A 16,282-nucleotide genomic window follows, 5' to 3' on the forward strand; every position below is an offset into this window, starting at 1 on the left:
TTGCTAAATAATTCCGCTAGTGAGCTATGACAAAGGAGTTATCATTGGCATACCCGTGTCTCATTACTCGGTTGTGCCTGCAAGCAGTAGTTCAGAATTTTCCCATTCGAGATCACCGGCTCCTAACTAACAGTGTATATGATTCGTTGAAGATAAAGGATATTGACCTTCATGCCCCAGAACTTACTGTTGTGCAGCCAACAACGATGGCACATCCCTCTTCAGAGACACATACTCAAGAGGGAGGCATGCCCGACACTTCGCAGGAGGGTCCGAGTGATACTGACACAGTAGTGCAGTCTACTACAGAGGTCCCAGCCTCATCCTCAGGTCCATCCGACACCACAGCCACCCCTGCTGCCTATATTGCACCTACATCCACTGTTCTGCCCGGAGGAACCATGATTTCTTTCACTGCTCAGAATTTTCATGATGCCTATGTGAGAGCTGATAGAGCTGACTGGCAGTTTGTCAGTTTGATGGGAGAGTTGGCAGGGTCTGTGGAGAAGCACATCAAGGCGTCCTTGGATCTATTGAAATAATTGTCGAAAGAGTCTCATCGCCAGATTTATTCTTGGATCGATGGTCTTGAGAGGAGAGTTTTTGAGTTGGAGAAGGTGAGCCCCGCAGTTGGTTTAGAGGCGATTTAGGGTGATATTTTGCAGCTGAAGAGTGATATACAAGAGATGAAGGTAAAAGAGGGACTTGCACCTGCAAAACCTTCACTATCTCAGGATATAAGTTTGGCAAAGCTGGTCCCAGTGGTCTGATTAATTGGAGATAACTCACCGCCCCAAACTGCGGGCAAGAGACCTAGAGGAGTGGATGAGTATGATGATGAGGAGGATGGAAGTGATGAATATGAGCGCCTAGTGATAAAGGTCCAGCGATACTCCATTCATGATACCCACTTCACGGGAGCGTCGCCCAGCACCGCCCTTCCTATTCAACAGATGGTGCCTAGCATTGTGGTACTCGTGGCGGCTACTACTGGCACTACGGTCCTCGAGGAGGACTAGCTTTCTCAGAGCTAGACAGAGCCACCCACTGGCACTATGGTCCCAACAGTTGATCCAGCACCGGTTAGCACTGATGAGGTGGTTACACCTTAGGATGAGCATCACGCCTAGAGCGTCCAAGGTAGTCCTAATCCTCTGTTTTAGTTTTTTACATGCTTTGGGGACAATGCATGATTTTTAGTTGAGGGTGGGCTATATGATCTTATTGTATTTGTATATATGTGTTTAGGAACCCTCCTCGGCATTTCTTGGCCAGAGTTCTTTTTTTAAGGGGTTTTATTTATGTTGAAACTGGCATGTTAGGTTGTTGCTTAGATAGAATAGAGTAGTAATGATTTATATGCTAGTGGTTTTTGAACTTATGGAGTGTTTTGTGCATTTGGTTGAAAATTGTAATCCCTTAAAATTTTGATGCATACTTAAGAACTGCCAGTGATTGACTTTATTGATTCTTTTTATGACATCATGGTTATTGGGGTATTGTGGATGATGAATGATCTCTAGGAGGTTGTAGTTGTAGTAGCAAAAGAGATCCTTATGCCATCATGTGTGTGAGTTACTAGTTTGTGTTCATGTGCTACATTTGTAATCTAGAACTTGCCCTGTTTGTCATGCTTGAATTCTGAGGATAGGTTGGTTGTTGAGATGATCTTAGGCTTTCTTTGTGTAAATGAGTCACTTTGCCTTATATGCCTTACCCGTTCATGTATATGATCCCTAGTCTTCCCCTTTGAGCTTTTGACCTTTTCCTTGACTAGCCCTTAATAAACCCATACCCTCGTTTGAAATGATTCCGGCTTTGTATCTATTCCCTCCTTGACACTATAAGAGAACAAGAGGCTAAAAGCTCATGTTGGGGGTGAAACATGTGTAAATTGGTGTGGTGTGAGTTACTTAGTTGTGGATTCGATTTGGTTATCATATAGTTGTTGTAAATACTTATAAAAAAAATCAAAAATCAGAAAATCTTGGCATAAAAAGATAGTTAAGATACATTAGTTTGCAAACCACATCGAAGTTGAAGAAGTAAAAAGAATGAGAAAAGATAGGCAAGTAACGTAAAGAGAAGTATAGTGTTCAAGGAGGGTGAGTCACTAATACCTAAATAACTATCCTATCCGTCCCTAAGCCTACACTATAAGCTGAGACAAAGTCCTAGTGTGATCCCAACCAAACCGTCCAAAGTTGAAGGCATTGAAAATAGGGGCATACATATGGCATTTGCATTTATAGTGTATGAACTTCTTTGTGAATGTGAGTGTTTTCTCTTCTCCTTTATCTTTGTCCCTGTTCTTTGTATATATGTGTGTGGGACATTCTTTGGTCTGTGTAAGAGCATAAGGATTGAAAATGTGAAATGTGGAACGACCATATAAGGTGACATTTATGTGTCCATTGATATTTTAGGTAATATGATGTCATAGATTGAAGCGTCATTGTGAGTTTAGCATTCTTGAGCATTGTGTCGTGTTTTTGAACATGAAAATGAGGTGGTTAGCTGTGAGAAACTTGCATGGCTGTAGTTTGGAGTCAAAACCATTATTACTCTGTTATGTCTAAGTTAGTTGAGTCGTTTGTGTTGTGTGACTTGCTTGAGGACAAGCAAAGACTTTAAGTTGGGGATGTTGATGTGTCCCGTAATTTCAGCATATTTGATGTTGTTAACGGAGAGTTTGACTTGTTATCAAGCAAGTTCGTGTCATTTTTATGTGGTTTTTGTTGTGTTTCAGGTTTTCAGTGTTTATATGGTGAAAGTTAGAGAAGTTACGTGAAAAGTTTGCAAAAAGAAATGAAAATGGCAAGTTGACTGAACAGGCATTTTGATCGAACAAGAGACGGACCGCAGAACATTCTACGGCATGTCAAATGTACCATAACTTGTCGTAGCATACTTGTGACCAAAGGAAATTTCACGGAGCAAAAGATGGTCCGCAGAATATTCTACGGACCGTAAAAGCCACCGTCAAGCAGTAACAGAGAGCAACTCAACCATGGGAATTCTGCGGAGCAATTATACGGACCGTATAACATTTGGCAGTCTGTCAAAGTAGAAGCGTGGAAAGTCTGATGAGGGCAATTTGATGGCTGAAGAATGAATTTTGACGGACCGTATAACTTTTTACGATCCGCAGTGCCGATGGAGGCAGTTTTGTCATCTTATTTCTCACGACTTGGACCATTATAAATACTCATTGTAGGGTTTTTTTAGATGATTCTTGATTAGATTTCAGTTCTATTTCCCTAGCATTGAATACTCATAGTTTTTGAAGCTTTTTGGGAGAACAAACAATTGCAATTACTTTATTTCAATTCCAATCAATCAATTGTAAGCATTATGATTTCTATTATCTCTTATTATTTTTCATTCACTATGAGTAGCTAAACCAATTACTAAGGTTGTGAACCCTAGGATGGGTGTTTTATGATTGAGGATTGAGATTGATATATGCATAATGGATTGTTAGGGTTTATTTATTCTTTGTTCTTCATTCATAATTAATGGTTGCAAACATTGATTAAAGTCATAAACTTTGCTTAACTTGCGAAAGTGAGTAGGGGTTGGTAGGAATAAATAACAAGAACTCAAGGCTTTAACCCTTGTTAATAAATTCACATAGGAATAAGAGGAATTTGCTTAGCACGAATTAACCGTTCTTTACATACACTCTTTTATATTTGCGAAAGTCATAAAGAGAAATAATCTTTAATTGTTGGGAAACATTAGGGATTCAATTAGAGGTTAAGTGCATTCTTATAACGATCCATTAGAAGTATATCATGATCAATCACCATAGCATACACTTTATCTAAAGGGGGACACAACCTTGGTTCCTTTTACTATAAATTACAGTCCAAAGCAATTAGTTATAAACAACCAATCTTCTACAAACTCAACGGAATGTGAATCTAGACCCCAAGAAAGTACTATACGACTTTAATAACCTTTTCACATCATATTCCCTGTGGAATTGGACCCCAACCTAGTTGAGTTACTATATTTGACATCTTCCGCTTTACATCATTTAATAGGTGTAATTTGAGGGTATCAGAAATTCTTAATTATCATGATGTACTGCAAAGTAGTATTAAGAGAGTCATTGAAGTTGACAGGATTGTTCAAGTTATTGAACTGGTTTTTGTTTCTTTTGAGCCAAATGCTTCATAGACAAAAAGGAATGAGGTCCCTCCACTTGATGAGGTGGTTGTACTGTCTATTTTTTATGTTGTTCCAAGAAACTTGCAGTTTTGAGGATCGAAAGTAATCCTGTTTCCACTATTATCAACAGAGGCTCTGCTATATACTTTAGTCCAGAAAGAGGCTGAGATATAACATTCAAAAAAGATGCGGTTCGTGGTTTCATTGGTGGCATTGCAGCTATGGCAGAGGTTGGGGATATTGATTCCTATTGAGGATAGGTAGCTGTTTGTAGGAATACTTCCATGATGGAAGGTCCACATGAAAAACTTGAGCTTATTTGGGGCATTTAGCTTCCAGATCCAACTGAACTTTTTACCTGTGTCCTGTTGGCGGGTTCTGTTAGAGGTATCAACAATGTTATAGGCAGATTTTGTAGAGAATTTTCCATTCTTTGTTGAGTTTCCAAGCAATACTATCATCTCAGTTAGAATTAGTAGATATGAAGGTGTTTCTAATGGTATCAGTGATTATATCAAGAAGAGCAAAAGGGATGATGTCCAAGTGCCATATGTTATCATGGTAGATATCAGTAACCTTGAAATTCTCTAGGCTTTGGGGAATGGGCCTGGGATAATGCTTCTAATGGTTCCTATGTTAGGGAGCCAATTGTTGTACCAGAAGTTGGTACCCTTACCATTGTGGATAATGTTAGTGATCCCCTTGTTACAAGTACTCCACCCTTACAGGATGCCTTTCCAGATGTCAGACTTGATTACTTTTGGGTATTGACCTGCTTTATAGTGTTTTGTAATGAGGATGGATGCCTAGTTAGAGGTTGGGTTTTTCTTAATTGTCTCCAAGCAAGGCTGGATAGAAGGGCTTTATTCTTGGTTTCAACTTTTTGTATTCCAAGTGCCCCCTTGCTTTTTGGCAGAGTAATGGTGTCCCATCCAACTAGGTGGAGTTTTGTCTTGATGGAAGTGGTTCCCTAGATGGAATTTCTTTGGGTTTTGTTAATGTCACGCCCCAAAACCTACCTTGCGCAATATGAATCCGATGCTATGAACAAGACCGGAAGCACCTTATAAAATCAATAAATATCTATTCTCTTTCAATAGTCTTTTAATATTTATTTAAAATAGTCATTTACGGCTAACTGAAAGCATATTCATACTTTCATACTTATAAAAATCAGCGAAAGTCTAATATGAATAATCAATTATGAAATGTCGCAAACGCCTCCATAAGTCGAACGAGACTTCAACAACTACCCATAATCTAACAACTAGCTATGGAGCTTCTAAGATAAATAAATGAATAAACTAACTTCGAGACGCAGCCCGAAAACTAAAGTAATAATTTTAAATAGAGGGGTGTCCCACCAAAAAACATGTAGGCTCCCCAATAAGTCGGGAAAGCTGTAAGTTCTCCTACTCCGTACGCATATCACGAACCTGCTCTTCGTCGTTACCTAACATACCATAAAAAACAACAATGGTATGCTTGAGTACTGGGTACTCAGTGAGTGTCTAAGGGGCAATAGTTAATAGCAAAATATATAAGTCGTAAGTGTAATTGAAAACAATACTGAGAAACAGATCAAAACAAATGATAACATCTCATGAATATCCAGTATAAGTCAATGATGATGAAATACTCACTTTGAATCCTTAAGTCGTTCTCGTTACCTTAAGCACTTTCAAATACATTTTGAAATCCAAAGATAGAGTAAGCTAGTAAACTTAGTGAAAGTCATCTGGGAAGAAACCAATAACAAAGAACACAACAAGCTTAGCTCATTTACCCTTTACTATATTAAGTGTTCACTTACGAATCCAGAATCATCAACAAGCCAACATATGGGCAACCAAAGAATCAACACATGCCAACTCATGGGCGAACAATCAATCGATGCCTTTGGGGTTACCATCCCTCAGAGACTAATCATCCTCTAGACTAGCAGAGCAATAGATACAGCGGGGTTATATTTCCACAGAGGCTAATCATCCTTTGGACTAGCACAACAATACACAAAAGCGATGCGCTAGGATCCATAACGGCTAATCGTCCTCTGGACTAGTACAGTTTGCCCATGCAGGCCCAAACACAAACAAACACAATTCATGGTATATCAACTGAATCATCAATCATGGCTTATAGCCGAATTCACTTCTCGAGTCATCGTATCTCTGTAGAGGTATTTCAAGTCATAATCAATTTACAAACCTTATTCAAATCACTTATTCAATTTCAAGTTCAAGAAAACCCATTCAAAGGCAAAACACGTTTAAAGCTTCAATCCTTAGAAAATAAGTTCAATCATCCCATAATGGAGCAAAACACGTTCAACACAATAGTATAATTCGTATAAGGTTCGATGTGGGCTTGACCCTACACGCGCATGACCTTATTCAAAATAGCCTTTAGTTCGAAAATAAATTAAACAAAGATCAATCACCAAACCATGGTTTCAACGTGTAAAACCATCAAAGGAGGATTCTCAAACCAATCAAGCTTTCAAAAATATTCTTAAAAGTAGACATGTTTAAAATGATGGTTTCAAAGTATAGTGTATATCAAAACGTTTTCGAAAAGGTAGACATACCTCAATTTTTGCTCAAAAGACTTCCTTCAAGTTCAACAATTCGTTCTACAATGATTACTAATGATAAAGTTCAGAACTTGAACCAAATTCTAAGAGTTTCTATCCTTATCGAAAATCTAGGGCTTTATCATGCCCAAAAACGTATTTTTGAAACCCCCAATGAATCACCCATGTATTCTCATCGTTCTAATACCCACACTAGTATAGATTCTTCAAATAACATTAGTAACAATCAAATATCATACCTTTAAGAGATTTCCTAGAGTCTCCTTCGATTTCTCTTTCTTCGATTTTCAAGAATTTATGGGTTCGAAGGATGAACTAGTGTTAATTTAATGCTAGATTGATGTAGTAATGATAGGAATCGATCAAGAACTTACCTTAGAGGTTTGGGGAGTCCTTAGGGTTATTTTCTCTCCAAAAGACGGTTCAGAACGAAGTCTGAAATGTGAAAAATGACATAAAATCGTCCAAGGGTTGTATTTATAGGCCTAGACATTTTGGACCTCATACCTCGCTGAGCGACACCTATGGTGAGCTCATGTCTCTCTTTGGAGCTTGCTGAGCAAGCTTCCCTGACCATTTCACACTTAGAGAAATTTTTTGATTTTCGACTGTGTCGACAACGTTCAGTAAAACGGGCATAACTCCTAGCACAGAGCTTCTCTTAGCTCCACTATATATCGTTGGAAAGGTATTTTAAAGATCTACAACTTTCATGTTTTAAGTTTTCTCAAATTCCCAACGGACTTGCTGCATGTATACAAGATGGAAGTCAGACCTACCGTAAACTTAGTCGATTCTATCGAATCTTATGCACCTCACTATTCGACTTGATCTTAAATAAACTATTTCCACTAAAACTCATCTTGATGGGACTTCATATGCCTAAAACGTCACATTACTTATCATTTAACACATTCACACCTAATCCAAATTCACGGAGTATTACAGTTAATGTGTTTTGTAATAGCTAACGAGCGAGCAATGTATTGCATGACATGGTTGGTCAATTTGCGAGGGTTGCTTTGGTGTTTCTTCCACCAATATTCATGAATTTGATTTTTAGCTAGCCAATTTCTTGTTGAGATTATCAGTATTGTATTGGAAATCAACATTGGTGGGTTTACTATGGAAGAGGCGAATCCCAAGTACTTTCCAAAAGAGTGTGTCAGATGCCTAACATGGAGCAGAGGTCTCTTTTGGTGTCCGGTGTAGTGTTCAAAGAGAATACTACTTTGGATTTTGAGAAGTTTATCTTTTGGCCTGATTTGTCACTGAACCTAGCAAGGGTGTTGATGATGGTATTAATATTTGTGGTGTTGGCTTGGGCAAACGGTGTGAGATCATCAACAAAGAATAGGTGAGAGATCTTGGGTCATCCGTTACTGATTGAAATAGGTGACCAGTGTCTCTGGAAGGCTTCATGGTCAATACTTCTTGAAAGAAGTTCTATACAAAGGATGAAAATGTTAAGGGAGATAGGGTCCCCTTATTTGATGCCACTGGTCGACAGGAAAGGAGTGGTTTTGCCCCCATTCACCAGCACAAACATGGAGCTGGTGCTGACCTTTGGACAAGATGAGGTTGGAAAGGTTTACAGGGAAGTCAAAGAAAGTAAGCATCTCTCTTGTGAAGGACCACTCAAGTTTATCAAAAGCTTTCTCAAGATTAATTTTGAGGATCATGTTAGTGTTTCTGCCTTTCATATGCTTGAACTAAGTGATGTACTCCTGAACTATAATGGCATTATCTGAGGCTCTCTCCTATAACCTTGATAGATTAGGTCAAAGTGCACAAATACACGATTTTGGAATCATCATTTAATTAAGTCATCGTTGCAGCGCGTTAAAATATGCAAGCCTATCTACTTCGGGACAACTTCAGACATGCGATCGGTATATGATATTATATACGATTGGAGTTTAGACATTTTTGCATGACGTTAGCCATATGTGGCTAAAATTTGTTATTTTTACATAATGCTTAGGTATTTTATAAAGTGGTCACTCCCTTACGTTCTCAATCAAGTGTATAAATATTTTTTTTTGAGTTTTATTTCCTATTAGTAATAAAACCGATACAATCAAATTATTTTGCGCATTTTTTCATTATTCAATGTCGTTAATTTATACGCTTGATTCCTACTTTCTACTTTTTCTTGTTTTATAATGAGGTTTATTTATTTCATAGGTAAGTCTATAGAACCTTATGGTTTGCCTCTTTCCGGACCCCGCGCATAGCGGAAGTTTGGTACATCGGGCTGCCCTTTTATAGGTAAGTCCATAACAAAGATTAGAAAATGAGAAATAATACCATAATATTATACAAGTTAAAAAGGGATAAAAGTTGACAAAAACGAAAAATATCTATTGTTAAAAATTTCTGGAAAATTTGTTTTTTTAAGCAAAATTAAGGTGTAAATGATTTTCACCAGAGAAAATAAAATAAATCAAAGAGCAACAAAACCAATACTCAAGATTCGCGGCCCATCACTACGAGAAAACGCAAACCTGAAGAAATTGCAGGGGTTGTGCTTCCAATAGACTGGTCTTTAATTTTGTCCTTCAAATGGGTTGCTCTTAAATTTTTATCCTTCAAAATTGAATTTATGCCAATAGGGAATAAGCTCTTTAAGGGCGTTAACATAGCTATTATGATATGTAACTTATGACCCGTATAGGCGGACAAAAATTAAAGAGCAGCCAATTTGAAGGACAAAAATTAAAGACCAGCCCAAAACAGGGACACAAGTCCAAATCCTCACTTGCCTATTTATCACTTCACTTTCTGTTAGCTCTAGCCCAAGACATATATGCCCACCAAGCAACAAAAAAAAAGCCCAAACTCAATTCCTTTGATTTTGCTCCCAACTTATCTTCTCTTTTTTTTCTCATCGAACTTGCGCCTTCTTCACCTGGACCAAAAATCTGTCTGTAAGTTTGTTCATGTACAATACCCTTGTGATTTTGGTGTATGCTCATGCTTTGTTTTTCTCTAGTCTACTGTTAACTGTAGTATACATTATTAATCCCCTCTTAGCTATCTTTTCCTCAACTGTAAATTACATTTAATTGGATAGCTAGGCTCATTGTAATGATGCTAATGAACTATAGAATAAATCCTTTTGTCTTGAATACGATTGTAAAGATGGCTAACTGACACGAATTAAAATAATTCCAAGAGAGTAACATTTTTAGCCGTTTTCTCTAGCTTGTTATTACCTAACTGTTAAATTTTGTAATTATGATTATTCCCTCTTAGCTATCTTTTCCTCAACTAATTGGAGAAGCTAATTTTAAAGTTAACTCATTGTACTGGTGCTAATGAACTACAGAATAAATCTTTTTCTGCTGAAGAATAAGATTTTATTGCAATTATATAGATGGCTTACTGACGAGAATTATAATTTTTAGAAAAGAGAGGTATTAACATTTTCTCGAAGCATTTAGCTTGTTATTACCTAACTAGTCTGGGTTGGACGCTTAGTAGTTGTTTTATCTGCCAGTGGATAGAGCTTACAAACTTAACTTGATCCTCTATTTATGGACCTCATTTTCAGTGTTCTAAGTATCATGACAAAGAAGGATGTTTTGCAGGCGAACTATCTGCTTTGAATTAATTGAGCTGTCTAATAGAGACATTTATTATTACTCCCTTCGTCCCAATTTATGTGGTGGTGTTTGACTGGACACGAAGTTTAATTATGAAAGGAAGACTTTTGAAACTTTTGGTTTAAAATAAGTCATAGATATTTGTGTAGCTATAAATCATCTCATTAAGGGTAAAATGAGAGGTTTGAAGTTAAATTGTTACTAAAAATAGAAAGCTGTCATTCTTTTCGGGACTGACTAAAAAGGAAAGAGTGTCACATACATTAGGACGGAGGGGGTGTTTGATAATTGAGATGTCCTGTGCATCAGCTGGCCCGTCCCTGGTTGGTGCACAAGTTCCAAGCTCAGGGAGTACGAGCCTACTCCTCTAGCTAGGTGCAGCATTTGAATTAGTCACCTGTGCCGTCACCAGTTGTACTTTCTTTTTAACCAAAGCCCTGCGGCAATAAAAAATATCTGCTGAAGACATTTTCTTCTGTGGGTAATCTTTTAGCTGGAAATGTTACTGAATCTGAAAGCTTTTGTGGAGTTCATATTCAGTGTTTCAATTAGGCGTTGGTTGACCTGGCTATGGTGATTCTGGAGTTAGATCTTTTTAGGATTCTAGATGCTATTGCTACCTGTTCATATTTCCTTCGTAAGGCTGCATAGAAGTTTTTTGACAGCAGAAGAACCATGACGTTGCATAATTGGTGTGATGAGCTTAGTTCTTAAAAGAAGAGACTATTTTGATTGGTTGTTGTCATGTAAGAAGCTGATGAATCAGCTTTGATTGCATTCAGAGGATGCAAACTGTATAATTCATAATTCACTGCTAATGAAGGTGAAGAGTTAACAGAATTCAAAGAGCTAATTCACATTATTTACATCCAAAAAGATTTCCCAACTGCGGATTCAGAAGATATCTTGCTTTCAAAGTGGGGACTGAGGTTGTTTGTCCTTCAAAACATGTTGTATTCCTTTTTCTTCATATTATCCAAAAAGTACACTTGGGAATGGACTGCTACGGCTTCTTCTTGTCCTTCCGAAATTTCCAAAGAGTCCGACTGCTTAAGGCTTTATTTATACCATTAGGTGTGACCGCATGCGAGCCAAAAAGGTTAAGGAACATATTCCGCACTTACTTTCTTACATTGCAGTGCAAAAAGAAGTGTCTAGCGCCTTCACATTCTTACTGACAGGGGTAATATCTACTACATAATATGAATTCCCACCTCATTTGATTGTTCTGTATAAGACAAGCCTCATACGTCTGAATCCATGTGAACTGGTTTACCTGTATTATAGTGTTTGCTCTCCAGATGATTTTCCAAGGCCAATATCAATTATATGGTCACCTCTATTTTTTTTTTTTTTTTGGTAACCGTGGTGTCTTGTCCAGCTTGCGCGCACCTCGACTAGTTCCACGGGGTAATTCTTTGCCTCCCACCAACACAGGTACAAGGTAACTCTGTCCACCAAGGCTTTGACAGATCGGAAAAAATCATCAAGTGTTTTTAGTTCCATTTGGGTCTGAACCTGAGATTTCATACTTTTCAACCCACTTCATTGACCACTAGACCACACCCTTGGGTGCAATTATATTGACACCTCTCACTAGCACTTTATAGCAATTCCGTCTCTAATATTCCAGCCACTGTCTTCCCTCATTTTTTCTACCACTGTCTCTGGTGATTGGTTAATCCGGAAAATAAGAGGAAACTCTTCTCTGAGAGGACTGCTCCAACACCATTATCCTGCCAGAACTTTAATTTCTCCTCCCATCTTCCACTTCGAAATGTGTAATTCCTGAACTAACACCTGCATAGTAGGGGCCTTTGACAAATATTTTACTTTCTCGAGATCAACTCTCTCTAGAGCTGTAACATCTTCCATAAATTTGTGGAAGATGTTGCAGACAATAAGAGAACTTTTTTGGGAGGTGGAGTGGGATGGGTGTAATGGAGAAGGGGAAAAAAACTAGGAGTAGTTTCTCACTGATGCTTGGATTGTTGAACACGTAGAGGCTCTGAGGCTGGTTATTGCTATCTCATTACCTATGAATAGCTCTCAATGGAATGTCCATAATTTTACATCCAGAGATTCATAGTACTGCTGCGGTAATTATTACGGGTCCTGGATCCCTCCAAGCATGAGAGGGTTACCATACTTTCTCACTCTAGTAAACAAGTTTTTTGCACATTAGATTCTTCTTTATTGATTGAATCATATATAAGCTTAAAATCACAACTTGGTTCCTTTTTGTGGTTAAAAGCAAAAGTAAGTTGCATACTTCGATGATTTCACCCTCATGTGCGAAATCCAAGGGTTTTAATTTTGCCCAAGTACTGATTTAACTTTCCTTGTCGAAGCCTTGCTCTCTTACTATGCAACAATACTGTACAAGTGAAATGCCTCCATGTGAGAGAGTACTTTCTGGTCATCCTTAACTCATTAGTTATTAGAAATACAAGAGATAAAGAATAATAGAAATGTTCAACTTATTTCCTGATGATATTGCAGGTCTTGGGCTTATTATTGACAATTGCATCTTTGTCTAGTGCAGGTTTTCATCTTCAGAGTATGAAGATCATTAGTTATAATCGCATCATTAATCCCAGTTTTTTGCTCATAAATCATGAGTTGCCTTCCAACACATTCCCTCGACCCCAGTTGATATCCACTTCAGCTCCAAGTATTTCAAGTTTCAATAAGAGGAAAAAGGACTTGATGATGAGATTACCGTGCCGCTTTGCTACAAGAGCTGCTCTTTCATCTTCAGTGAAGACTGACACTTACGGTAAAAGTAGGAAAGAAAAGAGCTCGTCTTTCTACACTCATCCTAGTTTATTAGAGATGAAGAATGAGAGGGCAGCCAACCGTGCACGTGTTTATGAATTCTTGAGAGGCATTGGCATTGTACCTGATGAGCTTGATGGATTAGAGCTTCCTGTGACTGTGGAGGTCATGAGAGAACGAGTGGACTTTCTTCACAAATTGGGACTCACAATTGAAGATATTAACAACTATCCGCTTGTTCTGGGATGCAGTGTGAAGAAAAACATGATTCCCGTGCTTGATTATCTGGGCAAATTGGGTGTTAGAAAATCCACCTTGACAGACTTTTTGCGGCAGTACCCCCAAGTTCTCCATGCAAGTGTGGTGGTAGACCTTGCTCCAGTCGTGACATATCTTCAAGGCATGGATATTAAACCGAATGATATTCCTCGAGTATTGGAGAAGTATCCAGAAGTGTTGGGGTTCAAGCTTGAGGGAACAATGAGTACTTCAGTTGCGTATTTGGTAGGAATTGGGGTGGCAAGAAGAGAGATTGGTGGGGTTCTAACTAGATATCCTGAGATATTAGGGATGCGGGTAGGTCGGGTAATTAAACCATTTGTAGAATATCTGGAAATCTTGGGAATTCCGAGGCTAGCTGTGGCTAGATTGATTGAGAAGCATCCTCACATTCTAGGGTTTGGATTACAAGAAAGGATAAAACCAAACATTAAATCCCTTTTACAGTTTCATGTGAGGGAAACTGCACTTCCTTCAGTAATTGCACAATATCCTGAGATCTTAGGAATCGACATGGAGGCAAAGCTTCCAAGTCAAGAAGAGTTTCTCAATTCGATAATTGAATCTACTCGTGAAGATTTCGGGAGAGTCGTTGAAAAGATGCCACAAATTATCAGCCTCAGTAAAGCACCTGTAGTAAAGCATGTTGATTTCCTCAGGGGATGTGGCTTTTCCTCGGAACAAGTGAGAGAAATGGTTGTGGGATGTCCACAGGTCCTTGCTCTAAACCTAGACATTATGAAGCAGAGTTTCGAGTATTTCAAAACCACAATGGCAAGGCCGTTGGAAGATTTGGTCGCTTTCCCAGCATTCTTCACTTACGGTCTGGAGTCCACGATAAAACCAAGACATGAAATGATTGCTGAAAAGGGCTTAAAATGTTCCCTTGCATGGCTTCTTAATTGTTCTGATGAGAAATTTGATCAGCGGATGAGTTATGACGTTATAGACATGGAAGAAATGGAAGTAGGTGAATCATCCTTTGACATGAATACTCTACTGGAGCATAGAAACGACGAATCAGCCTCTGATTACGACGAGGATTACAGTGAAGACGATAATGTATAAACGACTCGGGTAATTGTTCTGCTCACCACTCAGAAAGTATGTAAATCCCAACTATTTCAAATTTCTGTGTTTTGAATGCCATGAAGGTGGCCAATGGGGTTTAAGCAAATTGAATATAGGAAGAGGGACTTTACTAAAAGAGTGATTTAATTGGCCATATAATGATTGTTCGATTGGTCCCAGTTTCTGATATGAACCTTAAAATTAGAACCCTAGTAGCTAGATGGGTTGGGTTGGTTGATCGGCCAAAAAATGATTATTATCCCGTACGTCAGGTTTGTATGTGCCCACACTCCTGTTTATTATTTTTCAGAACCTTGGGAACTATCCTAATTCTTGTAACAAGTAAATATCTTCAACAACTCCTTCGAGGGACCTCAAGAGCTTTACATCTTATTCTCACTGATCTTTAATCTTCAATTTGCTTACAAATTATACCCACTTGTATTCAGTCTCTCTATCTTATCTGGATGCAACCTGAAAGTCACTATAGAGATAATTTAGCTGATTATATTCCATTTCACTAAACCGCCAATTGAACGCCTTCATCTATAGCAGATTTTCATGTTTTGTTATAGGCCTTTTATATGCTGTTGGGAATACACCTCAAACATAAGTAGGTCATTTTAAATATTCATGTCATAAGCTGGTCCTTGTCATGTAAATTTCTAATATCTGGTTCATATGTGTAAATCTTATAGCAGTACCAATGAAAAGTGCATTAGATTCCTAATCCATCTCGTTATCTTAATTGGGAAGTTTCCTAATACGCCCGTTACTGTTTTCAAGGACTCGGTTTATCGTTTGTAAATGTTGTGTTAGGGTGTGAAAGTTATTTGATGATGCTGGATTTAAATAAGGAAATACAGCAAAGTATCAAACGAGGAAAACAAAAACAAAAAATGATACATCCTTCGTGAGTGAAAATGATAGTGGCCTCCATACTACATCTAGCAAGCTAAAATTCTACAATATTAACAGTCTAAATGATAAAAGTAAATTAGAAGGGCTGATTACACCGAATTAGGGGTGGCAAAATTGTAAAAATGGCGCGGGCTGGCCATCTTTTGGTCCGTCTTTTAATGTTCAACCACCGTTTAAAATGTAATCTATATATAATATAAAGTTAGGAATAATCAATCCTATGTGGCACCTCTCTAAGGCCTTCATTGGCATTTATCCTTTTTCTTCTTTTTATGACTTTTTTTTTTTTTTTGGCATTTTGGATACAATTCTGATATTAACTAATGCATAATGCTGCGTCATAAAGCCCAACTAAATGCAGCAATCAAATCATTTTTTTGCGCGGAGTGCCCTTCTTTTGGGGTGGTGTTTTAAATTTTACTTTTTTTTCATGTTGTAGTGCTTTAAATTATCACTCCATATTCTTGGTCTTTAATTTTTACCCTTCGCATTGCAACTTTGAGCTTTCGCGACGAAATAATGAGGTTCTGAGTTCGAACCCCCGCTCAAGCATAAATTAAAAAAAAAATCGCAAGACAAGGTTTGGATCGCGTGTATACCGGACGCGGCATACTTTTGTTAAGGAATTACACATTTTATGCGCGGACCGAAGCATACTCATGCCTGTATGGGCGGACTTGGCGTAAGTATGTCGGGTCGGCATAACTTTGATAATTCCTTCACAAAGTTATGCGGATCGGTAAGATAAAAGTTTGCACTATTAAAAGTTTGCCCATTAAAAGTTTGGTATCATGCATTTTGATAAGAATAAAAATTATGAGAATTAACCATTTCTATCTTCCGGTAAGAAAGAAGT

At 38.1% G+C, this 16,282-nt stretch overlaps 1 protein-coding gene across 3 annotated transcripts; it reads left to right on the plus strand.

The window, feature by feature from the left end:
• Nucleotides 1-9,556: 9,556 nt before the first annotated feature.
• On the plus strand, nucleotides 9,557-14,908 carry LOC132059818 (transcription termination factor MTERF4, chloroplastic). Of its 3 annotated transcripts, none has more exons than XM_059452597.1 (2): nucleotides 9,557-9,699; nucleotides 12,923-14,908. In XM_059452597.1, the coding sequence occupies exons 1-2, from the start codon at nucleotides 9,579-9,581 to the stop codon at nucleotides 14,500-14,502; spliced, it is 1,701 nt and encodes a 566-aa protein (XP_059308580.1). In that variant the 5' UTR covers nucleotides 9,557-9,578; the 3' UTR covers nucleotides 14,503-14,908. The 3 variants fall into 3 exon arrangements, with proteins under 3 accessions (XP_059308580.1, XP_059308582.1, XP_059308581.1); XM_059452599.1 differs by having other exon boundaries at nucleotides 9,584-9,699; nucleotides 12,918-14,908; XM_059452598.1 differs by lacking the exon at nucleotides 9,557-9,699 and adding an exon at nucleotides 11,182-11,200.
• The last annotated feature ends 1,374 nt before the right edge of the window (nucleotides 14,909-16,282 follow it).

Source organism: Lycium ferocissimum, chromosome 6, assembly GCF_029784015.1.
Source record: "Lycium ferocissimum isolate CSIRO_LF1 chromosome 6, AGI_CSIRO_Lferr_CH_V1, whole genome shotgun sequence".
Taxonomy (NCBI): domain Eukaryota; kingdom Viridiplantae; phylum Streptophyta; class Magnoliopsida; order Solanales; family Solanaceae; genus Lycium; species Lycium ferocissimum.